The 27,523-nt window shown below is 35.0% G+C and overlaps 1 protein-coding gene across 1 annotated transcript in view; it reads right to left on the bottom strand.

Annotated features, from left to right (window-relative positions):
- The window catches only part of Smp_165620 (hypothetical protein), a gene marked incomplete at both ends in the record, with an annotated part of 110,947 nt that overhangs the window by 39,842 nt on the left and 43,582 nt on the right, over nt 1–27,523 (bottom strand). The window contains 13 exons of the mRNA XM_018798098.1: nt 152–487; nt 2,773–3,171; nt 4,311–5,827; nt 5,894–6,149; nt 7,951–8,215; nt 10,920–11,073; nt 12,404–12,686; nt 13,767–14,104; nt 16,134–16,398; nt 19,136–19,508; nt 20,944–21,224; nt 22,051–22,200; nt 23,349–23,867. Coding sequence (XP_018646725.1) covers nt 152–487; nt 2,773–3,171; nt 4,311–5,827; nt 5,894–6,149; nt 7,951–8,215; nt 10,920–11,073; nt 12,404–12,686; nt 13,767–14,104; nt 16,134–16,398; nt 19,136–19,508; nt 20,944–21,224; nt 22,051–22,200; nt 23,349–23,867 — 5,136 coding nt within the window. The remainder of the gene's footprint in view (nt 1–151; nt 488–2,772; nt 3,172–4,310; nt 5,828–5,893; nt 6,150–7,950; nt 8,216–10,919; nt 11,074–12,403; nt 12,687–13,766; nt 14,105–16,133; nt 16,399–19,135; nt 19,509–20,943; nt 21,225–22,050; nt 22,201–23,348; nt 23,868–27,523) is intronic.

Below are 27,523 nucleotides of genomic sequence, written 5' to 3'. Positions count from 1 at the left end.
CTAACTATTATACAAACGATTGTCAATATCCTGGTTTGATATATGCACCAAAAATTTTAAGTGACTTTTCCGATCAATTTTGATTAATTTGTATGATCAAAATTAATTGTAGAATGTTCGGCAATAAAATTTCAGATTGTATCATATTTACCTGATTCTCCCAACGTGTATGCTCACTTTCTAATTCACCTACTAATGTTTCAGCTGACAACAATGTTTCACGTGTTTTTTCAAGCTCCATTTTTAAATTTGCTGCTTCAGATGTACGCTTTTCAAAAATAGTCCGTAGATTAGCCACGTTAGAATCTACATTACTTAAACCTTTCGTTAAATTTGTCAATGAATTTTCAGCTTGGATTAATGATTGTTTTAATTTAGCATGCTCTTTTTCTAACGGAGCAATACGTTCCAACACTTTAGCATATTGTACATTAGCACGAACCCATGTAGCTAAAGGAGCAGCTGCGACGGATGCACGTTTAGCAACCTATTTCAACAAATATAAAAATGAGTCGATAAACAAATCACTTCAATTCAGATCTGGCAAAAAATCTATGATGAATCTGCAACGAAATTAAAACATTTTGAATATATAAAATAGGTACAAGTATTTATAAACATTTGTTTACTCAAAATACTCAACATTCACTGGCCGGATACTATCAGCAACAGCGTTTCATGGGAGAAGACAAACCAGCTTCCAGCTGACGAGGAAATTAGGAAAAGATGTTGGAAGTGGATAGGACATACATTAAGAAAATCACCAATGTGTATTACAAGGCGATCCCTAACATGGAATCCAGAAGGGAAGCGGAAAAGAGGAAGGCCAAAGAACACATTACGCCCGGAAATAGAAGCAGATATGAAAAGGATGTATGTTAACTGGAAAGGATTGCCCAGGACAGAGTTGAGTGGAGAATGGTGGTGAGCGGCCTATTCTCCTCCACGAGGGGTAACAGGCGTAAATAGGTAAGTAAGTATATAAAATAGGCCGAATTATGCTGACAAATTTTAGAAGCATATATTTTAGATAAATTCATACAAAGAGCTGAGATTAGTTTGGTAATGATCGAAAACTATCCAACACTAGACAGCTGTCCATTCCTACCATTGGGGCATTCAAATGTCTACACTCACGAATCTACACATTATTGAAATCACTATCTTCAAACCCCATAGTAGCCATGAGTTCGATACTATGTGGGGTCATGGATATCCGTTGCTCAGAGGTCATAATATTAAACCTAACCAGCTGGAAAGTACTTCTAGTTTGTTCAAGATTATTCAGCTAATATTAGTCTATAATAATAGCCCATTTCAAACGATTGATTTATAAGTTGACTTATTGTTAATTAAGTTGAATTAGATTGAATGTTGAGGATGATTAATTCATGCATTGAGTCAATTGTTGATCATTCTAATCTGACTTATCAATGTAGATCATAGTGAATGACAGTTTTCAGGTGACTATTAATAAAGTAAGTTAAAACTTTAAATCCTAAAATCTAATCATTTGTTAAATAGTTCAGAAAATGATAATTGCATACACGCTTTTTATACATTCAGATAGCAATCAAGCTTATAGCACAAAAAGATTAGGAATTGATCCAATCAGGAAAGAACTAAGATTGGTCCAAGCCTCCTTTATACATAAGAATAAATTTATCAGTGTAATAATTTGATATCACAGAAGATCAATCATTCATTTGTCACAAATTCATTTGAATATCTCTTGGGTTTTTAGATAATCCATTTTATTCAGACTGATAAGTTCAGTAGTCTGTTAAAAGGAGCAATTTATCTACTACTGAAAAATTGATTATTTTGTTTCTGAATGGGGTTTTATTGTGGAGATTGTAGTAATTTTAATAGTTGAATTCATGGGTTGATGTAAGCTAGACCGCCGTTGAAAACCTGGAAGCAATGAACGGCCGTTTCGTCCTAGTACGGGACTCCTCAGCAATCCGTACCCACTAACACGCACACAGGACCCAAATCCAGGATCTTTGATCTCGTGCGCAAATGCCTAACTTTTAGACCACTAAGCCGGTATTCGATGGTGTTAATGTCTAACTCCCATTGATCCATCAATGGCTGGGAAACGATCCATCCATTTTTTTAAGTAGATACCTGTCTCTACCCGACACGGATTGGATTCCACTGGTTACGGCTTCCTACTAGAACTCCAGGAAATTATCTTGGAGCCAGTTACTAGTGAGCATATGGTGTTTATGATCAGAATGGGTTTTCTTGTGGAGATTGTACTAATTTTAATAGTACATGAATTCATATACTTATGAATTCAACTATTTTGCATCTAATATGAAAATGTCTGACAAAATAAAAAAGTATATTTTATTTAGTCAATTATATGTACCTAAAAATGTACATAATCTATTGTAAGCAAAGTGGATAGTGACTAGCAGTGGAATCCACGACGCGCGTTTCGTCCTATTTGGGAATAGTCTGTATACAAACCTACGTATGTTTGAAGCATGCTGATGATAGGAACTGGCTTCTGACACTTTGGACTCAAGGCAAGCCATCTCGAAAAGATTGGGAATAATGGGCAATAAGATTCTAGCTGCATTGGCTCGCGATCAATGGTGTTGGTTAAGAGTATAATTGTCAGATCTCGGACAATAGGTTACAGGAGAAATGGAAGAAGCGGAATAGACAAAATTAGAACTATGATTCTAATTAGTGAATTTGACATGTAATATCGATTAGTGTTTCAAGACACAATAAAAAAACATTTTTATATATATTTACCCTTGGCTCAAATGATTCTTGGTTTTTTGCTAACAACTCCTCAACACTAAGACGTAAATCTGGTGTAATTTTTCTAGCATCAAAATTCAAAATCTCTTCTTGAACTCCTCTTTTAGCTAAAAATCCACGCATACTAACCCATGATGTATCACGTATGCCCATAAGTAATAAAACACCTTCTAATATATCACGTATAATATCCGGTGGTGCACGTAATGCACGAATTTCAGACAAAGCTTCTGACTTAATATTTCCAACAGCAGATCTAGCTTGATGAACTAATGGTTCAATTTCATTGAGTTCAGCATCAATTTCCAATTTTCGACGTTCTAAACGAGTAGATTCATCTGTTGTCCGACTTTGTAATTTCTCCATTTCTGAACGTTGTTCAGCTGCACCCTAGAAATGAAACATAATATTACGATATACAACTTTGTATAAGAGAGCTTCAGTCACAGTATCACTGTGTACAATTTGTCTAAAGGAAATGACCAAAAGGGGGGTAAACATGTATCTCACATACTTTTACATAGTTTTAAGTATTATGAAGTTTTGACTCTCAATGTAAATAAGGTCACTGAGTTGCAGGTATATATATTGTAACAATTCCGAAATAAGACGGAACGTAGGTTTTGAATTCCGCTGTTAGCCATAATCCATCTATTCTACAACTCAATATTGTCAATAAATTTCATAAACTGTGTAGCCCATTTCTCGACGATTGATTTTGATTACTTACTAGTAAAAGTTAAAATACTTATTAATGAGCCTAAAGAAAGTTTACAATTATCGCCGTTTGGTAAATTTCCCCCAGATATGTTAGAAATAGTTCTCAGGAAAATTAAAAATCAAGTGTTACATTTATTTTTATTTTGTCGCTTCTCAATCAGAAAAGTTGACGAATCCAGAACCTTTTTTCCTAGTTTGAAAGTTTGTAACTGACCAAATACCACAGGATTCTGACAAGACACTGAACTTTCCCTTATTGAATAATGAACTGAACGTAAATATGTACAGGATATTTCAGTGATATAGTGACACCAATTACTGAATAAAAGTCAGGTTGGTCCTCAGAACATATGGCTGTGGAAAACGAATTCCCTATTATCTCCTCAATATATATCTACTAGTTGTCGTTCTGCTATTCTCAAAAAATCTAAATAATTAATAGGCAACTTCACTAGGAAGACGACAATTCACCATTAAGTTTGATTAAGGGCTTTACATGATAGACGAATGTTATTTGCTTCCTAATATCTAGAAGTATTTCTCAAGATCATTTTTCTGAAACTTTACCTTTATACTATTGTCTAGGTATAACCATGTAATGTATCCCCAAAGTTATATTAAACTACTTACAGATTTCCATCATATTAAGGTACAAATGTATGCCTTAAGAGTGTCTTTCAATAAATTCTCATTAGGTCTAACAGCTGTATATCTCAGTTAATTTATGAATTATTTTTTAACTACTATTATAAGTTTGTAAGTAGAATGCAGAGAAATAACAAAAAAGGCAAATATCTTATTATCTATACCTGTATTGCAGCGCTTATTTGTTCTAAAGCTTTGTCAGCTTCAGTTTGTTTTTCAACCAGCAGTTCACCTTGTTCAACTGCATGCTTTTTTAATTGTGTCACACGTTCACGTGCTTCTGTCAACTTAATTAAACCACTTTTTAGTCGTTTAACTTCTGATTGTAATTTTTGTCGATGATTTTGTTCCACTCGGGTATAATTAGTGCATAATGAAATAAAGTGACGTGGTGTGGGCATCATCATATGAGGATAAGGAGCCGAATTATGTATGTTGACACAAGCCTGGATAAAACTATTTGTGTTATTCGGTATACAAGATTTAGGTATCAATAATTTGGGAATTTGAAGTAAACTAAATTTAGACCAACAATCCATCCATTGAACAGAACAATATTTATAAAATGAAGGATTTGACTGTAACCAATTACTGAATAATTCATAATCATCTATATCTAGAATAATGGCGAAGTGAAGATTCTTATGAATACGTTCAGCAAAGAAAGCAGTCAATGGTCCACGATGTCCAGCTTCAGCTGCTTGTTCTTTGAAATTCACTCCATTTTTTGATGCAACACTAGACATAAGTGTTTCTAATTCATCAGCACTAATTAAACCACTTGCTTCACCACACGCTAAAAGACTATTAATAATTTCCAAGAAATAGTCACTTTTCAATTGATAATCTTCAATAATTAACAATGTTGGCTGATTTTCAATACCTGCTGCTTGGCATACTGTTTTCATATCAGTAATAAATTGACGCATTTGATAATCACGACCAGTGTGTAAACGAAAAACATTCAACTGATGTATATGGGCGACTATATTGAGAGCAGATCTACGGCCTATACCAGATCTACCGGCTAGTAATAATGAACCTGATGGACGACTGAGCACACGATCAATACGACATATATAATCAATGAAATCTGGGAATAATACTAAGTTTTCAGCTTGCGGAGATTTCTCTCTGGCTAATTGTTTTAACCCTTTCAAGACCGTTTCTTTCATTTGTGTATAAGTTATAGATCCTAGTGGTCGGCCATGTAATGGCATTGGGCTACCTGGTGGTAATTGGTGCTTCCCACTCCATGTGACAAACCAACACATAGCGTTTTTAAGATCATCATCATCATTGTCAAATTGTTTAATTCGTTCTTCATTTTCAATTAATTCGAAATCCTCCGTAGCTAACTTTAGGGTGATTTGTACTTCATTACATTTTTCATTTGATAATTCATTCAAACAGTTGCATAAAATTTTATTGAATAATACATCGAATTGATGACGTGCATTTTCACCGGGCAAACAATCACGAAATAAACGTTTTGCTTCATAACCGAATACTGCCCAAATGTAATTGACTGATATATTTAAATCATAGCGTAATAATCCAGTTACCCATTGAGTTAATAAATGAGGTGTAAATACACAATGAGCATATTCATCAGCGCGAAAATTGTGTTGTAGTTCAGATAATAATTGAATCATTATAGTAGACATATAATGTATTCTAGCTGGATTAATAATTGTTTTATGAGTACTATGTTTCATCCCATTATCATGACTTAATTGTTTTGAACCAAATGATTGGTTATTTGCTTGTAATTTAGAAACAATGGTAGCTTGTAATAGACAAGCATATATATTAACCAACTGATCTTTATCAGGATAGTTTATCACAGTTAAACGTAAAGCCGATGTGAATCTCTTCGATAAGGAATAATGTCCAAGTCCTATTGATGTGGTAGATGGTGTAAAACTGCCAACAAACTGAATTCCTTCAATACTAATAAATTCTAAACTGGTTGGATCATAATATCCTTGATAAGTAAGTATCTGTGAATAGGAGATGAGAACAAAAATACAAAAATGAAAATGGATAATAAGTTTAGAGTAATTTAAGAGTATATTAAGCCGACTTGAGCAATCAATTAGACAAGCAAACTGACTGTCTCTCCTGAAATGGATTGTCATTAGCTGATTAAGTGACATGAAAAAATGAACATCGAGGCAACTCTTCAGAAACTTTATGCAATTGGTTGCCTTTACGAATTTGAATAAAACCAAAACAAGCATTGATTCCGAATAATATGAATTCGTTATATTTCGTTGTTTCTCATCAGCTGCTTACGACCATATATATATTGAAAGTTAGCATTGAGGTAAGATATGATGTGAAACAATTGACATAGATGAACAAAGAGAATTAGAATAACAAATTAATAAATCGTTCATCCTTTATGATTTGGATTCTAACTCCAAATAACCTCCAACCAGTACTTGAACGTATACTTATTTACTTACTTACTTGCACCTGTTACCCTTCGTGGAAGAGCATAAGCGGCAGACCACGATTCTTCATCAAACTCTGTCCTGGGCAATTTTTCAAAGTGGTTTCCAATTGGTATTCATCCTTTTCGATGTCTGATTCCAACTATCGGTTCCGTGTGTTTACTAGCCTTGCTCTTTTCCGTTTCCCTTCAGGATTGCAAGTTAACGCTTACCTCGTGATGCAGTTTGGTTATTTTCGTAATGTATGTCCTGTTCACCTCCAGCATCTTTTCCTAATTTCCTCTTCATTTGGAAGCTGGTTTTCTCTCTTCCACATTAGGCTGTTGTTGAAGGAATCCGACCAACAGACAATGAGTATCTTGCGTAAACAATTGTTTATAAATACTTGTACTTTTTCGATGATGGTTGTAGTAGTTTTCTAGCTGTAGCTTTTCAAGAATTACTGCCAGTCACAAGTCCGAGCAAAGGTGGAGAGTTGGGGATTAGGTCAGCAACCCTTAGTTCATCTATGTCAATTGTTTCACATTTTATCTTACCCCAGTGTAAGGAAGATTGAACATAGAGCATATAGTTAAGAAAGAATGAATGAATTGTCTATATGAAAATTATGAAATACTAGTGAAGTAATGATTTAGTGGAAAATAAAGAACAAATATATCCGCGCATATATGAACATTTTTATGACCACCAATGTCTTTCAACCATGGATTATGATTATTGTACAATCCCAAAATTAGGTAGTTGGCATTCATCAGCACAGCTCAACTCGACAAACAATCTATTCACGAACAGATGCCATATCTTTGAAATGAATCTCATTGTGACCTATCGATGATTCATGTTTGGATTTTATAGAGAGTTTTTTTCTTTACAGTCACACTTAATGCAAAACTTTACTTCAGCGACCTTTATCAACTGTCTTCAACCATTTAATATCAAAATTTATAATCATACGTAGGCAATATAAGGTCAGTTATATGAAAATCCTCGATTTTGTTTGAGGTTGAAGATGTCATTTATATTTCTTGTGTAATAAATGTCATCATACTGTTGGATGCCGGTTCAGTGGTCTATCGGTTAAGTGCTCTGGCGAGAGACTGGTAGGTCCTGGGTTCGAATCTCACGAAGCGGAATCGTGAATACGCACTGCTAAGGAGTCCCATAATAGGACGAAACGGCCGTTCAGTGCTTCCAGGTTTTCTATGGGGGTCTAGCTTCAACTGACTCATGATTTAAACTATGAAAATACTGAAATCTCCACAAAACCCCTTCTGATCATCATACTGTACAAAAGTAATGGGAACGCTAACAATAACTATTGTAAACAAAACAAATCGAAACATACTTGTTGTAAAAATGCAATTAATTGACATGATCCCCATTTATCTGGTTTAGGTAGATTAAGATCACGTAAATATAAAATAAGTTGATCACCTTCTTTAGGACGTAATATACGTCCACTAGACATTTTTGATGTTGTACTTATAATACAAATACAATATTGCATTAATTTATCTAAAATATGATTTGGTGTTGTTTGTGCTGAACATTGAATAGTGACAACATTAATTGATTGAGATATTGTAGTAAAACAATAATCTAATAGAAGACTTTCATAAAGTATAAGGAGAAAATATCAGAAAAATAAATAGAACGATGAGTGATAATAATAATAATAATAATATAAGCAAAGATGGATAGTGGCTAGCAGTGGAATCCAGGACGCGGGTTTCGTCCTATTCAGGACTCGTCAGCTGGATGTACCTGCACCTGAAAGTTGATGTACACTTTGGGACTCGGACCCAGTACTTTTCCCTTCAAACGCCATTGGCATATGTGCATACTGTGTGTATTGCTTCGATATAGCCTTAATTCACAGGCATTATAAGCAAAGGTGGATGCAATACGCCCAGTATGCACATATACCCAGGTGTTCAAACTGAAGCAGGTGGTTTTCTTAGGGAGCCACACCCTGAGCCTTTGACCTGTAGATCTGATCCATAAGGCAGTGGAGCATCGTAAGGAGATGCAGTCCAATGATAGCCGGTGGTCAACGATTGATTCGTACGCCATTTGTTCGCTCAGGATACAGGAGCCTATGTAAACCATTGGTTTAGAATCAGGGTTTTCCAACTCCCCTAGGTGGACTTTCCATGTCCACCAACCCGTTTAAAGCGCCGGACATTCGCTTTTCGTCCTCTCAATTTCGTAAACAACAGTAATGCCACGAGAAGGCAGTGAGTAGGACTCTCCTGGAAGAGGCTATATACGCGTGGCCATGTGAGAGCATCTAGGAGGGAGAGCGGACTCTCCCCACCTCCGGCTGTACGAGGGCGTTCGGGAGCATTGGTTTGATTAAAGTAAAACAAACTTCTCAGTAGTGGACTTCATAATCAAATGAATTTATGAAGTAGATATATATGAGATGTTAAAGGTTAAGGTACAAATAAGCTACCTAAGCTGAAGCATGTGAGTTTAAGGTAGGCTTTAATGACTATCATCATAATAGATTATCAGGAAAAGCGGTTTAACTGAACATTTAAGTGAATAAGTACAAATATAAGGAATTTTTCAGTCATTTAGGGATAAGATATCCGAAATTAATCGAAATGTTTGTTATTAAAGGTAGTTACACCTTACTGTACATAGAAGACAACAATTAAATTGACCAGAATTCATTCAATAGATAGCATCATTTAAATTGATGTCCTATGACTTTTAAAGTTACTGAATACTCTTTCTCTGGTAATATAGGTTCACTGATTCTTTAATCCATATGGTGTTAAGTATTCAAAATACCCTCTATCTAATATTGTCTTTTATTTGAGCGCTTAAATACCAACTTCTAATCTGTTTCATAGTTTTCGGAATTTCGGCACTCTTAAAAAAAGTACGAAAGAAATTTTATATTAAAGGTTAGATTAGGTATTAAAAAAACGAGTGTATCTAAAGTATTGTGGACAACTTTGAGATTCTAGATAATCCAAGGAACATATAATCATTTGTTTCTCTTGGAAGTTTCTAAAAAAACCCTAATTAGTGGGAGTATTTGCATTAGTTTTCCCCAGGTTTCAAGAGACCTTTACAAGAGATTACTAAGGGCTCTCGACGGTATCCAATCGAGTAAACCTAGTGTCTAAAGTCTCTCATCTATATCATAAATTTAGTTATTTATTGAACAAGCTGTATAGTTAGCGCCTCAGAATAGAAGACTGAACTCTTAACATATTGTCTGATTGTGCTTTTTATTTCACAATCAATCACAGGATTAGGTCTAAAAAGTATGCGACCCATTGACATAAGGTTTCATGTAAAGTGAAAAAGATGAATTAACTCTATATCATCTATAATTAAAAGTTAGTATAATGTGGAGTATAGATTACATCATGTCAACTTCTTTAGGTTATAGCAACCATCCCACAATCAATTTCGACTATAGTCAATTTTGGTTAAGCCCATTTTATTAACTTACTTAACAAACATCGTCATTCGGACAGTAACAATTTGCATTTTCTTTGCGCTGCTATGCCACTAGAGCACATGACGCTCTATCCAAAATGTTGACTGCTTAAATATCATTCGGTGACTCATACTCCTCCCCATATATGTATGCACACAAATATTATTATCAGCCTTTGTTTTGTTTGCTGTGCCCTTATTAAATCTGACTATAAATTGCCTATGTAATTATTTGCTATTCGCTCGTCCGTTTCCTTCGTTCCTTCGTTTGTTCGCCTGTTCACTTGCCACTCGCTCGTTAATATTCGCTCAGGTGTTGTTAGCTTTCTGACCTGAGTTATTCGACAACAAACTGTCGTTGCTGCTATCCTTTGTCTTCTGATTTTACGCACCTTTAAGATTAGAGTTATAACGGTCATCGAAGTAAACGATTAACGAATCGCGGCACTGCAAGGTGATAATTAACCGTACCCGAAATATGAGTTTTAGGTGAGGACAGTAACGAACTTACACTAAGTAATCCTTGTCTAATACATCACTAACATAAATTGTTATCTAATCTCCCTGGAATGAAATTAATATTCACATTTTAGTCATACTCTGATAAGTACTAATGTTTACTTGTTAAAAAGTACTTAATATGCTGACATTTGATTAATATAAACTTTGAATAACTTGGAAATTCTTCAACGGTACATTTGCAGGCGAAAATGGGAGAATATTCCCTTGAAGGTCAGATTCTTTCTCGAGTACTTAAAATTTGACTAAAACTCAAAGATTCCGTCGTAACTTACAAAATAAATAAGACATCGACTCATATTACAAATAATAATCAGTAAATAAAGTGAAACTTACGTTTTACCGCATCCTTCAGGACCAACTAATAAAAATGACTGTTTCGACAGTGGATTACTTAACCAACAACGGAATGCATCAATAGATCGTCTGACATCAGGTGTTAAAACTAATGGTGAACGACCAGAAGCTAGGCTGTCAGCTATTGCATTTGCTATGATTGGATCTTCAATGCATATATTTAATGGTATTTCAGAATATCGGGAATTAAACCCAGTGTAATGTGGGATAGATTTCCCAAGTATTGCAACACTAGTTTCTGTTGAATATGAAATTAAACGATTTGGATTATTTGGGTCCACCTACGAAATTAAATGAACGAAATATTTAGGATGTTAAAACGCAAAGAAATGAATTTCATAGAACTATTTATTTCAGCTTAATTTATATACATATAACGTCTACAGAAGAAAAAACTTGAAACGACTGGTAACCAATGTTTACAACTGATGGATCACTGAATAGAGACCAACTCTATATTCGCTTAGTTCTTACTGCTGATTAGGTTCTGTCAGTTCAGTTGAAATGTGACTACTAGTATTTGTAATTCAAAATTGAGTTCATTATTTTAAGATGTTAGGCGGTTGGAGGTAATTTGATAGGGAACTTTAGACCTAGGTTTCATGTTACTTGCCACTCATTAGTAATCTGTGACAGATATCATGAGGTTTAAATAAACTAGTGGTGATGTCTCAGATGATAAGTCTGCGTTGTGCGGGTTCAAAGCTAATAGGGATAATCTGTTCCCTCAAGATTAAAGGTATTCCTTGGTGACGAGTCCTAGCTAACACAAAATCTAGGTCAAGGGTTTTCGTCTAATACAACTAACCACTTGGCAGTCAACAGTAGTCCACTTTGGGTATTCTGTAATCTTAAGTTGAATGATATTAAGAAGTTAAATGAATATATATTTCATCCAGAATGCAGTTTAATGGTAGGAATTCAAAAGATGAATGCATGAACTGTTTTTCAAAGATTTTTTGTCCACATTAAGGGATAAAGCGATGACATTTGAAGCGAAGGGTGCTGGGTTCGAATCCCCCCATATTAACACCAACATTGGGGTGCAGGTACGTCCAGCTGACGAGTCTCAAATAAGACAAACGCGAGTTCTGAATTTCACTGATAGTCATCATCTACTTCTGTTTATCATAATATTGATTGCTTTAGTCTTAGAGGTATGTTTTTCTTATCAGTTCAGATTGAATAGATTTTCATAGACTTCAAATATCGTAATATTTGGCAAATAAGTGCATGAAGATTATGTGTAAAGTCAGATGGTACATCTATTGTTCCATAGAGTTCTATGGTATGAATCTGGAAGACAGTTAAGTTCAACCATCTTATACTTCTTGATAACATAACTGACCATTCAGTATAACATGAAATTGAAATATTAAACGATCATATAGCTAAATGATTAACAGGAAATTCTTCGGATAGCTGACAGTACTGATGTTTGTAGTATCATTATTAATACCAACTGAAAAGAAAAATATGAAACAATATTAACGAGACATGCATGTTGTATTTTCTTGTGAAATATTTACTCACCTGTACATCCAATGGTCTAGTTATATCAGGTGGATTTTCCCCTGTAGCTTCATATACTTTGATAGCTAATTCATTACGCGCAGATTCTGTGAGATTTGCACCTAATCCACGTATTAAGCCTACAGTAAATAACGCTGGTGTAATTGCTCCAACTAGATGAGAAAGACCAGTAAATATTATAGCAGCCGGACTAGTATCAACGACAAATTCATTCTAAATGTGTAAATATGATAGAAATAAAAATAAAATGAATAACAATGTCAGTATAGGATTTTAGAGAATGTTAAATTTTATTAAAATCGCAAACCGATCAAAGTCGGTCAACTGCGGAAAATGAGAAGGTACAGAACTTCAGTTTATCGCTAGTATGCGACTCCTCATTAGTGCGCATCTACGGCTCCGCAATCGGGAATAGAGCTCAGGAAGATGGCTGTGCACTATCGTAGATTGATTGAAGTTAAATTCGTAAACCATCGGCTACTGGTTCAGTGGCCTAGAAATTAGGTGTCCGCGTGTGAGACCGGATGTCTTGGGGTTGCGGATCAACACTGGTCAGAAGTCTCATACTAGAACGAAACGGCGATGCAGTGCCTCTTCGTTTTCAACGGTTGTCTGAATTAAACAGGTCTGTGGTTTATGTGGAAACTAAGACTGCTATCTTTACAAAAAATAATTTAAAATCATATGATGAGTATACGATCAGGATTGTAGATACTTCATGGAAATGGGAAACAAGGAGTTCGACCATACTGTCAAAACGTTTGCTTGCCAAATATCATTCTGCATCGCCTAGATAGGTTAAAGTAGAAGCAATCATGATGATGAGGTTTTGAGAATAATGAGATTGATTGTCTGACTGTAAGTAGTTGGAGGTGACATACACGAAACAATGAACATGGGTTTTGTGTAAGTCGGCACTAATCAGCTAATATTGTCCTTGATACTGAAACTCATACCTAGGGATTTTTTTACATTCAGGACTCAGTAACTAAGTGGATATTGTGGTGGCGTTTGAAGCGAATGGTACTGGGTTCGAGTCCCAGAGTGAACATCAACTCTCAGATGCAGGTGCATCCAGCTGACGAGTTCCAAATAAGACGAAACGCACGTCCTGGATTCCACTGCTAGCCACTATCCATCTTTGCTTATAATGCTTGTGAATTAAAGCAATGTTGAGGTAATCCGCACAACATGCACATATGTCAATAAGAGACTGATCAGGTGCAGTCCTAAACATCAATGAGAGGATTCAAACAAACAATGTCAAGTGAATTTCTACAAATATTTACTTACCTTTTGATAGACCCATTCTAAACATTTGTAAAATATTGGATCTATTAAATATTTCAGTTGATTTTGTTCAATTTCTGGTTGATTCATTAACCAGGCTTCAACAAATGCATGTGAATCAATAGCTTCATCACTTACATATACAACACCCATTCTTGATATAGTAGCTGGACTTGCATGAATTAATTCATGTGTTTCAAATAGAAAATTTACATTTGTATCAAATTGTATACGTTCACCGCTTGGTAATGTTAGTAAGTGATTATCATCTAATACAGAATTTAATGATTCAATCCATTCAGGATCAATATCACCATCAGATATAATCCAACATTTTTGATCTATGTTTTAATAAAATATTAAAAAGATGAACACCAGGATAAAGTGACTAAAATTCTATATGATGCTTTAATAAAGCTAACACTTTAATGAATTAATAATATATTTAAATGGTAATCCGTAATGGGATCCATGACAGTTATTTAATGTCATTTCAGTAGTTGAGATCACGAGTCAATTGAAGCTAGACCACCATGGAAAACCTGGAAGCACTGAACGACCGTTTCGTCCTATTGTGCGACTCCTCAGCAGTGAGCATCCACGATCCCACCTTTCGAGATTCGAACCCAGGACCTATCAGTCTGGAGCGCGAACGCTTAACCTGTAGACCACTGAGCCGGCATCCAACGGTATTAATGTGCTAACTTCAACCGATCCAAGAAATTGAGCAACACATCCACCATTGTCTTCAGTGAGTTACTATCTCACAGCAGATAGTTAATGTTCTGAATAGAACATATCATCTGGATGTTTCATTGTAAACATCAATATTAATACTTCAGGAACATCAAGGACAGGAAATCGAAGTAGGATAAAACAAGTACTGTAAATTTTAGTGCTAATCATAATTCAAAATATAATCAGTGTTTAGTTATAAGTCATTACCTAAAACATTTACATTCAAGGCATTTGTATACCATATCATTAAATATCATCCTGAATATCAACTACAAAGAAATATTAAACCTTACAAACAACGATAGATTGAGTAATTAAAAAAAGGAAATCATTCAGAGTAGGAGTTATTCAACCATAAAGAATCTATGAATGTTGGAAAAAATTAGCAATTCAGGTACATATTTAGGGCATTGTTATGTTCTCCAAGCTAGATGGTTAATTTGAGAAGTTTTTACTCTCGTTTTAAACGACGTCATCAGAGGTTACCCTGAGTAGCAGCGAGTCTATAACTTTAAAAATAAGTTCTGGTGGCTTTATTTGTAAGTGATTTACATTGTAGGTTTCTTTATCCTCATTTTAATGTGTATTCAAGTTGACTATTTTGATCCGTTGATCTCTGACCATGTTCTTAATCGACATTTTTTGAATAGTTTGATGAAGAAAAAGTGTTTATTGAATGGTGTTTAATCTAAATGTCAGACTTCCAGAAATTCTCTTATGTTCATAAAATTTCCTCAATATGAAAATTTGACGTTTTCCAAGACTAGTTTACGTCCATAATTGTCAACGTGAATTGACATCAGTGATAAGATAACACATTATTTCATTAACGGCTTATGTTTGTGTATCCTGAAGTGAAAGGTCGGTTTATCATAGTCGCTACAATTTATTTAGCCGATGAAATTGGATCTGTCATTTTTTTCTCTGTTGTGTCATTTGACCTCCGTGGAGTGGAATGAAGTAATTTAATTGAGTTATAAGTGACATCAATTCCAAAGAGTCTTGATGGGGATTGCTGAAATCTTTTTCATACATGATAGAACTATCTTTTTCCAAGTTTCTACAGTCTGTTTTGTGATGGTGAGTTGATTCACCGAATACTTTAACAAAGTTGATAGGGTAGTTATTTTCACGGAAGACAGATAAAAGATGAGTTTCTTCAGATTTTTGTCTTTTGAATGTACCACGGTGAGTTTTGACGACATTATAAGACAATCATCAGTTACCATAAACTATAACTGTTTCATACCCGCACGACTTGTTGAGGAAATTAATTGGTTTCTCAGACAAATAGTTTAAGGGCATAGAAATACCAAGCAATGTGACAGTCAGTAAGTAGTTTAATGGTCAATAATACGTCAATCTTGTGACTATTGTGATGTAAGCAAGATCCCTGGTAAAAATAAAGTTAATGTTAAATAACATGAGATAATTAGTATTGTGCTATTAGACTAGATAGTGTGAATTTTATCACTTACAATCACGATGAATCTGCATCAGTGATGAAGATAACACTCGTTCCTAGAGATTCAAAATCGGAAGCTAAAATAGTTTGGATTAATGGATGATCTAATATAGATGATGTTACAGTTCACAAACTCATAATTATTACCTTACAATTTCAAAACTTACCTATGCATTCTTTAACAACACATCTTGCACTATGCGTAAGTACACCATCTGTCCATTCTCTAGTATCTGCTTCAATTTGACCAAGTAACTGTACACGTAACATTGATTTAGGATTAAATATATGTGAACGTATTGATATACCCATTTTATTCAATGCTAAGCGTAATATATTTAAAACTGTTGATTTCCCAGAACCACATGGTCCAACTAATACAACACCCATACGTTGTGATAATTGTTCATATAATTCGATAGCTTTTTGAATCTTTATTAATTAAGAATGAAGAAAACATAAATATTTGATTAAATACACTTAGTATTGTTTGTTTGAATCTTCTCATTGATGTTTTAAGACTGCAACTGGTCAGTCTCTAATTGGCATATGTGCATACTGTGCGTATTGCCTCGATATAGCCTTAATTCACAAGCATGGTAAGCAGAGATGGATAGTGGCGAGCAGTGGAATCCAGGACGCGAATCTAGGGGGAAACACGCGTCCTGGATTCCATTGCTCGCCACTATCCATCTTTGCTTATCTGATTAAATGTTCAATATTGTAGATATTTTAGGTTTTAACAGGTAGTTCTGTCAAACAAGGAATGAATGAAATCACCATAGTTCTTAAATATCAACAAGGTTATGGAGTAAAGTACTGTATTTTATTGATACAAGTCAACAATGATTAACTAATCCATCTAAGTGTATTTTACCAATCAATATTCTTAATTTATCAAAATCATGAATCAATTTAAGTCAGAAAACCATTGCAGACAAAGAGACACTGAATGGCAGTTTCGTTCTAGTATGAGACTACAGACCTGTATACAACCACGACCTCTCTCCTGGAAATCGAATTCAGGGCTTTTGATTTTGAACGTGAACACCTAATCTCTAAAACATTATGCACAATTTTAACTTCAGTCAATCTATGATATTTCACAACAATCTCATGATTTAAATAGGAATAATATATTTGTAAAATCTCAGCGAATGAATTTGAAGTAAGTCCAACGTTTCGCCTGGCAATCTGGTCTCAGCTTTCTCAAGGATATTTCCTTGTCTTACATCAACTCGGAGCCTAAATACTGTGAAACTATTCGCTCTAATTTAGACGAAAGTTCTTATAAATCTCATGATTTTGTTGAAATGTATGGATATCAGCAACAATCTTTTATTGATTCCTCTCGGTTATCTTTTAGTGACTATGTTTAATTTGTTATTTCATATATTCTGTACGTTGTCTTTTCGTTAGACCATAAGAACGCATAGTGACTTAAATTAATAGGTTATTTCCTTAACCTCCAGTTCTATATAGTACAGGAGAATAATTGATTACTTGATAGATAGCACTGAAGCCGATGAAATCTACAAAAGTAACATCCTACTTTCTTTATGGAAGACCTAGTGACTAGTTTATTTGTAATTCATTAAATTATTGAATGATTTTTAAATATTGATGAAACTCAAGTATATTAAGATTACTGTAAAATATCTTTACTTGTATAACTGATTGATCACTACTTAATGATCAATCTCATGTTTGTCTAGTTCTTATTTCTAATCAAATTCCATAGCCACTAATCTAATTAAATCAATATCTCACGCACTATGTTGAGATTTAACATGGTCCGGACAGCTAGGTCTAGATAGACCAATGGTAAAATCTCAATCGATGAAGTTGGGTGATGCAGATCCGAATCCCACTGAATGTACAGGTTTCATCAAGATAGCAAGTAGGTCATGTCGACGAGTACAAATATGCATGAAACACTGATGGCGGGTTTCTCACTATCTCCAACCATTTAGTAGTTTTTATTTTCCTTCAGCATATTAGAACTGATGTCCGAAATATAAACCCATTGGATATCGCTTCAGTGGCCTAAAGGTTATGGGCTAGCTACAAGACCAAAAGTTCAATGTTTCAATCCTTGACGGCATCATGGATAAGTCCCTTACTAAGTAGTAATAAACTAAGATATGACAGCTTTCCAACGATTCTGAGTTCTTAATTAGTTTCCATTTAAAATTAGTCTGTAGTGTAAACTATCGTCAAAACTCTACAGTTCACGAAAACCTTCATTTTTATACTTTACATTTCATCTAGAACACTTGAAACTATATTTAAAACAGAAAATGAAGTTTAAAAAAGCATTCATTTCCAGTATGTTATTGGATGATGTTCGAGTCAGTTTCACTACTAAATTCTATTGAATGGATCGATAAAACGATCTAGTGACAATGCCTGAATAGGTTATCTATAAACACCATATATGAGTATAATATTTAGTTTTACTCAACAATTATATGGTTTCATGATAGAGCTCGAATGTTATGACCTTATTACATTGAATGGAATTTGCCATAGACGTTTATGATCATACTCTGAAGTAAACATCTAGGTATACAATAGGTAACAGCTCACATACAACTGAGTTTGTTTACATCTAATTTGGCTAAGCTTTTTGTTAACTTATTTGACGGACAGTCATTCGTACAACAACAACAACAACCTATCTATACTATTGTACCTTTATTACGTACGCTTGAGCATTGCATACTGCCTACGCATGTATTCATTCTGCCAGCCTTACTATTAATCACTTAATTGATTCGATGATTCTGCTTTTCCATTTGTATATACATGTACATCTTAATATCCTGTTCACTGTACTATACTCGCTTACTCGCTGACTTGATCAATTGATCTCTCGCTCGCTCACCTGCTTTACGGCACTACTCTTTCATGCTTACTTAACGTGCCTGTAGTTTTGGATATCTGTGTGTGGTCCAATAATTAACGCAATCAACCCTTCGTATTCACATTCTGATTTATACACCGTCGGGGCGTTATCGAGTAACGGTTATCAGGACGAACAATATACGAAGTTTAAGGATAATATCGAATATATAGACCACCACAACATATACATTCGAAACTTCAAGAGTTTATCATATCAAATTAGGTAACTAAAATCATTTTGAAGATAGAATATATATCTCACCTGAGCTCCTACTAATATCATATTATGTTCTTTCACTACTGAATGCATTGAATCAATGAGTTTGGTCAATTCTTGATTCTTAAACTGTACATTATGTAGACTCAAATCAGGAAATACATCTCTAATGAGGTTTTCAAATTGTTTAGCATCAGAATTTGTTAATTTAGCTAATGTATTTGTTTTAATTGCTTGTATCAGAAATTGTGCTTCATATTCATAAGATCTTTGTTCATATTGTCTTTCATTATGATCATTCAATTCATTTGACCCATAATTTTGTTTATCAGTATGTAAAAGTGTACCAGCACAATGTAAAACGGTTTTTAATGCTCTTAAACCCCAATCATAATGTTGTTGTACTGAAAGAAGTTGTCTTGTTATTAAGGGTGAAGAAAAAGAAAAATGATCTTATAAGTATATGAATATATAAAAGTTTTTTTCAGCACAATCTAACCACTTATCTCTTATGATTATACATCGAATATATCCCTCTCTCAAACATAAACAACATCTTAAGCAAAGATGGATAGAGGCTAGCAGTGGGATTCAGGATGCGCGTTTCGTCCTATTTGGGACTCGTCAGATGGATGAACCTGCATCTGAGAGTTGATGTTCACTCCGGGACTCGAACCCAGTACCATTCGCTTCAAACGCTATCGTGTTATCCACTCAGATACTAAGTCCTGATAGCCACTTGTTGATAGTCATTATCGATTGTAAGCTCTTCCAGGAAGTAAGTTTATGATTTCCAGATCTTATTCTTAACATTTGTCGGTGAAAGTACTACATGTTAGCATCCTTTTTCATGAGTATTGTTAAGTAAAAAGATTCATGTTTATTCGATACTTAAAAATCATTTGGTTGATTACAATTATTAAGCAAACAAAGACATTTCCAGGCATAATTCAATTTTGAAATGACTTGGATTATCAAGTTATTGATATTTTTTGACTGGAATTTGATCAATCTTCGTTGGCATAAAAGCATCCAATGCGCGTTGCCCCAATATAGCCATTATGACACTAATTGATATAGAATTGATAAAATATGGTTAGCAATGGGATCTTGGTATACTACTAGGAATGTTTAATCAGTGACATAAAAATATCTGTCCCATGATAATAATTTTGTAAACAAACTAATACAAACTATATAATAGACAGTAATTGTGGCTTGGAACACATTTCGATAAAGTTGCTATTGGTGAAAAGAACTGGTACTGAGTTGGAGTTTTAGTAAGACTTGAAGCAAACACTATTAACTGGTGAATCTCGAATCTAGAAAAGTACGAACAATTTGTGTTATGACTAGTCGTTGCTATTTATTATGTCGGAATTGCTTATTACTCATAATTGGTAGAACAAGGAACCGTTGAAATTCCCACGACGTGAACTAAGAACACCAAGACCGATACAAATCGATTTATTAACCCCAAAACACGACGACCCTAGTCGAAAATAAACTCATAAATTTTGCAATGTGCACTCACTAAATTAGTGAATAACGAGTTGAGAATTGAAAACAAAAGGTAGCGAGTTTAAATCGTGGTGCAAATACCAACACTAGGATGCAGATACATCCAAATGATATGTCCGGAATAGAACTCTAACCATAAGACCTAGATTCCACTGCTAACCACGTACCAAATACGCTAAAGCTTGTGATGTCAAGCCACATAGAGGTAATCATCTCAACACTTACGTATGGTAAGACAAACTGATCAGTTGAAGTCCTGAATATTAATAACGAGAAATTAGAGATCTTTACTAATTAAAAGATAATTTTGAATGTTTCAATGAAAAGCTTACTTTGCCAATGAGAAAACAGACACCAGTTTACGACTTAATGTTTGAGCATTGGAAAATCCTTCAGAAAATAAAATCATTTCAGCTATCAAGTCAATATCTGGTTTTGTCATTGAAACTGGTCGGAATAATTGTTTCAAGTTATCCGGTAATTTTTGACGTCCACCATATCCTTTGGCGATGGGATTTAATGTTATGAATAATCCAGAATTAGGGTCAACATTAGTAGTACGACCTAGTAGATTGATTTGTGGTGTGCCAGATTTCAATGCATCTTGAATAATCTATAATAAGGATTGGAAAAGAAACAAATTGTCTCTATATAAGAATAAACACAAGGTAGTCTATATGGAAGATCAGTTTATACATTAAAATTGAAAAAAATTTCCATCAAACTGAACAATAATCATGTGTTAGTGATTTCAAGGAAGTGATGCTTTAGATCCTAGTAAGAAATCAATTTCAATGGCGTTCAGCCATGTCATAAGTAACACAATTGATAACGATGTCAGCGAATGATCATCTCATTGAATCACAAATTGACGGAGGTCGGAAATGTGAACCATTTAATCTTGACTGGTCTAAAAGTATCTATCATACATTGAGAACTGAATGTCCTGTGTTCAAGGTTGTTAGTGGATGAGAAGTTAAAAAGTAAGAATAGACATCTGAATGGTCACTAAATTGATTTCAGTCTGTTTGTTGAAAATCATGCCTAAATTAGATCGATTTCGTGTATATAGATGTTAAAAGCTACTGTTAAAATGTAATCAATCTAGGGTTTCATTTTAATGGTCAGGATTAGCAACAACTCTTCTTAAATTCATTGAAAACCGTTCGTTCTACAGGAAGCCATAGTTATTCACATTCATATCATAAAACCCGAAGATGGGGGGGAATTCAGTATCATGAAATGAGTAAGAATCTTTGACATCTTGCTCAAAAATTATGGGTAGATCTATACAAAATAAAAATATTTAGTAGGTTGCTAATCTGCATGTAGCAGATCTAACGGTTTTTGTTCCAACTTATAGTTTAGTGAAATGTTGGGTCCATAAAAAATGATATTAAAAAAAAGGTCAATATGTATTAAAAAAAACCGGTAGTGACCTGAATTTGCATTGAAATAGCAGATAGAACAGATTCTTCTAATCGATTAAATTCATCGAAACAACCCCAAGCACCACATTTCACTATTCCAACAAAAATTCTTGTCATAGAACGTAAATCAATACCTTCATCACAATTGAAAACGAGAACCTAGAATAAAAATGGGGTATAAAACCAATATTATTTATCAGATTAATACTTCCGAATTCGGTATAGTTTTATCGTTAGTTGTATAGGTTTATATATTCTCTTTCATAATTATTCAGAAATGAATTCGACCAGTTATTGTCGAAATATAACTCTGCCTGTAGCTCTTCCAGGGCTACTGCTGGTCCAAAGCCCACGTAAAGGAGGAGGGTTGGGCACGGGGTCAGCATCCTCATCCCGTAGAAAACAACCTTGCTAAAAAAAACACTAACCAGGATAAATTGTTGGAATATAAGTACCACATGTATCTTCAGAGATGCTACTTTCCTACAACAAGAGGAAAGACCATAAAAAGACTACAGGTCACCTTACATTGTAGCCGGCGGTAAGATCAACTAGGTTAAGAATTAAACAAATAGAATAATCTAGAATTATACATATTTATGCCAATATTAGACATATTTTGCCATGTAATGTAGGACGAAACGGCCATCTTGTGCTTCCAGGTTTTCCATGATGGGCTATTTTCAATTGACTTATGATCTCAACTATATAAAAAATTACTAAAATCCCCACAAAACCCCCCTTCTGACAATTTTATATGTTCATAATTAGTCTACAAAAATGAGTCTCCTTTGAAATGGTGAAAATAGTGAAATAGTGACTCAGTGGCCGAGTGAATAACGCGATGGCGTTTGAAGCAAGGGTACTGGGTTCGAGTCCCAGAGTGAACATCAACTCTGAGATGCAGGTACATACAGCTGACGAGTACCAAATAGGACGAAACGCGCGTCCTGGATTCCACTGCTAACCACTATCCATCTTTGCTTACCATGCTTGTGAATTAAGGTATATTGAGGCAATACGCACAGTATGCACATATGCCAATTAGAGACTGACCAGTTGCAGTCCTAAAACATCGATGGGAAGATTCAAACAAACAATACTAAGTGAATTCAAAATTTTTTAATTTTTCATTTTTAATATCATACAGTTTTCAGCTTTTTTATCGAAAGAAACTTTTCAAAATTTTACCCTCATCCACCTCACCCAAAACAAGTTCATCCAAGCTACTCATGAAAGTATTCTATTCAAATCAATTTTAAGTGTTAAAGTTTAGAGAAAAAGAATGAGAACATCTTTCAATTTACCTGGCGACCCATCATAGAACCAAGAGCTTTCACAGATTCTGTTTTACCAGTACCAGCTGGACCATAAGGATTACCACCTAAACCCATACGCATAGCTTGTGTTAGTGTTAAATAACATTTATCTGTTAATGGTGTATGTACTAGACGTGGTGAATTGCCTTGATATTCAAATGTGTATAAGAATTCTGCATCAGCCATACATATAGTTGTTTTCATTGAATTATTGTTATCATTTTCGATTTTAGTTGTATAGTTATACATGGAATTCTCATTGTTATTCATATAAAATCGTAATTGACGTTGCCATAACCAATCTTTCGGGGTGACTGCACCATTTTGTATCAACTGATCAATTATATCAATTGAATGTATTGTATCTAGTATTAATGAACTTAATTTACAAGATTGTAAACGTGAAAGAGTTGAATCATGAATATTTGATTCTTGTGAATTTGTACAATGTTCTATTGTTTTCATATTCTTTTGTTGTTTAGCTGTAGTATACATAGCTAACTGAGACTAAATTATGTAGAAAATCGAAAGAAGTAATTTTATTAAAAGAAGATGATTATCTGATTAGAAATTTTTGGGTTTAATCATAAGCATATAAAAATGACGGGATTTTTTTTATACTGACAGGAAGTTTACAGATGGTAATTTCTTATTTCAAAAAGACCGTGTTGCGTATAAGACAAACATCAATAAAGTCAGACATGTAAATCATTGAATGGTTGTTCACTGATCTAAATACCAAGAGTTAGTCGTGATTCCTAGGTGTTGTAGGTTCTATTCACCTTGGTGCTATGCTTGTACACTCCTGAGGAGTCCCATACTACGGAGAGACAACTGTCTATTGTTTCCTGGTTTACATTATAAAGTGAAATTAGTAAACTAACGTGGCATTTTGTATTCACCATGATCACGTGAGAATGAGTTTTGAAATTATAATTTACTTATATCGTAGTAATAAAAGGTTATAGCTTGTAGTATCAGTTTATATGTTAAGCCCATATACTTTATTCTAGATACTGGCCAAGACAATTCACCCATATATTATGAGTCATATTTTGATCTTGTTCATTACTCGCTTAATAACCTTGACTACTTTTTATATGAGCGTATATGTGTACCCTTCGTATCCTATTCATCATATGTCTGTCAATTATTTTTGTCTGATCATAAATATCGAGTAATGCTTGCTCATAGCGAGTTAGCTTCCCCGCCATCTCCAATACGCATTGTTTTCGCTTCGCTCTCGAGTTGGCTTCTCCGCCATCTCCACTATACATCATCTCTGCTTCGCTCGCTTACACTTACTCATGTGCCCACAGCTTTCTGGTCTGCATCATTTATCAATAAAAATGTAGTTGCCGCCTCCTTGTGCCTTCTGATTTTATACACCGTTAAGATTGGTATAATAACGGTTATCGAAGTGAACTATTATCGAAGCACGGCACTGCAAGCTTTCAAGTTACTTTAATTTAAAAATGCTTAGAGAATAACTTAACTAGGCAAATATAAGTATCATAACTGTTATAGATCTGATAATTTATCTATCGTAGAAATGAACCATAGATCCTACTTGTTACCTCTTAATAAAACTAGGAAACTGATGTAGTCAACGACTCAGTAATTTGTGTTTAAAGGCATACTCCATGGTTTGTAGCTTGTAATCCCAAATTCAAGTTTTAAATTTGGTGAATATGTATGATTTAAAATGGTTTGCAGGTTACGTCCTCGACAAATAACTTGATCAGTTTCACCTTCATGAGAGGTGATAACATTGGTTAGATTACTGCTGGGTCGATAACTATGACGATGCAGATATATAGAATCGTGTGGTTTTTAAACATACTTTTACTGACGGATGTCATTGAAGAACTGTCTTAAAGAAATGGCCTATAGCACCTCTAAGGTTACTGCTTGTCCCAAGCCCAGATAAAGGAGAAGGTTTGGGTATAGGGTCAGCAACCTCATCCCAGTCGAAAACAAAGTTGCTAAAAAACACTAACCAGAAATAAAAAATCTAAACTATTTATACCCTGCCCTGGAAATTGAAGGACGAATTATAAAACCTCATGGTGAAAGCCGAGATTCTTCGGAAGTCACGAGTTTAAAAACCTTTCTAAGAACCAGCGAAACAATCAATATAGGTTCATAAAATGTCCGGACAACGTGGAAGACCTGTAGGACCGATCAAAAAGCTACGAAAATGAAGAGAAACAACGTGACAGTTCTAGGAATCACTGGAACCCTTTGAACACAAGTTGGACAGAAAAGGATAGATTCGTGAAAGATGCTGATGTACTCTGGTCACGAAGAGGAAAATGTTCTACACACTCAGAGGGTTGCTCTGATACTGTCCCAAGAAGCACGCAAAGCGCTTATAGTACGGAAGTCTCATGGACCCAGGATCATCAAAACATCCTTCAAGACACAGAGAGAGTAAATCACAATGAATGTTACCCAGTGTTATGCACCCACAAATGATGGCGACGACGACGAGTAAGATCATTTATATGAGAGGCTGCAATCAATCATAGCGAAGTGCTCATGAAAGGATTTCACCATTTTGATGGCAGACCTAAACGCCATAAACGGAATGAACAACACCAGATAGGAAGATATCATGGGACGACATGAACTGGGATAGAGAAATGAAAATGGGGAGAGATTTGCAAATATATGTGCGTCGAACAAATTGGTTATAGACGGCACAATATTCTCACACAAACGCATACACAAAGCTATAAGGGTCTCATCGGATCACACTAAACAGAACCAAGTCGATCATATTCGCATCACTAAAAAATTCCGAAGGTCAATGGGAGACATGAGAGCCAGGAGAGGAGCTGACATAGATCCAGACCACCACCTGTTTGTGGTCAAGATGAAACTGAAGCTAAAGAAATACTGGACAACTGGGGGATCAGCATTACAAAGGTTCAATACAACCTTCCTTAGAAATACTAACAAACTCAACCAATTTAAGATAACTCTCTACAACACGTTCCAAACCTTACAAGATCTACTCATAGGAGAAGAAACTACTGTGGAGGACAATTGGAAAGGGATCAAAGAAACACAAAATTCAACATGTCAGGAGGTGTTGGGCCTCAAGAAGCATCATCAATAGGAATGGACCTCTATTGAGACCCTAGACACGATGGAAAAAAGGAAGAACAAGAAGACAACAATTAACAGCAGATGAACAAGAACACAGAGTCAAGGAACAAGAAGAATACACAGAAGCAAACAAGCAAGTGAAGAGGAACACTAGAGCCCACGAGCAGAAATATGTGGAAGACAGCAGTTAAAGCTGCAAGAGAAGGAGACATGAAACAACTATATGAGACGATGAAGAAACTAACACGGAAATAGAGTAAACCAGCGAGATCAGTCAGGACAATGAAGGCGAGATAATCACTAAAATTCAAGAGCAGAGAAGGAGATGGGTAGAATACTTTGAGGAACTTTTTAATAGACCAGCTCCACTGAACCCATCGGGCATCGGAGCAGCATCTACAGACCCTCCTATAGATGTCACTCCACCAACGATCGAAGAGATCAGGATAGCCATCAGACAGACCAAAAGTGGTAAAGTATCAGGACCTGACAATATACCGTCTGAAGCACTGAACTCAGACATAGAAGTCACCTCAAACATGCTCCACGTGCTATTCAGAAAGGTTTGGGAGGAAGAATAAGTGCTGAAGGAGTGTAAAGAACACCTCATCAAAATACCAAAGAAAGGAGATCTTAGCAAACGTGAACAATACGGAAGAATCACACTACTATCGGTACCAGGAGAAATGTTTTCCAGAGTGTTGCTGAACTGGATGAAAGATTCAATAGACACTGGACTTTGAGATCAGTAGATAGGATTTCGTAAGGACAGGTCATGCACAGACCAAGTCACGACAATGCGGATCATAGTTGAGCAATCAATTGAATGACATTCGTCATTATAGATCAGATTCTTCGACTATGAGGAGTTTGATAGTGTGGATAAGAGAACCTTGTGAAACTTTCTTCGACATTATGGTGTGTCTGAGGAAATGGTCACCATTATGCAGAATTCATACGATAGAACACACTGCAAAGTCGTACATAAAGAACAGGCTGCTTACTCTCCAACTTCCTCTTTCTTCTGGGGTTGAGTGGATTACAAAGAC

This window comes from Schistosoma mansoni (genome assembly GCF_000237925.1).
Source record: "Schistosoma mansoni, WGS project CABG00000000 data, supercontig 0156, strain Puerto Rico, whole genome shotgun sequence".
NCBI lineage: Eukaryota > Metazoa > Platyhelminthes > Trematoda > Strigeidida > Schistosomatidae > Schistosoma > Schistosoma mansoni.
This window is presented reverse-complemented; position numbering and strand designations above follow the sequence as displayed.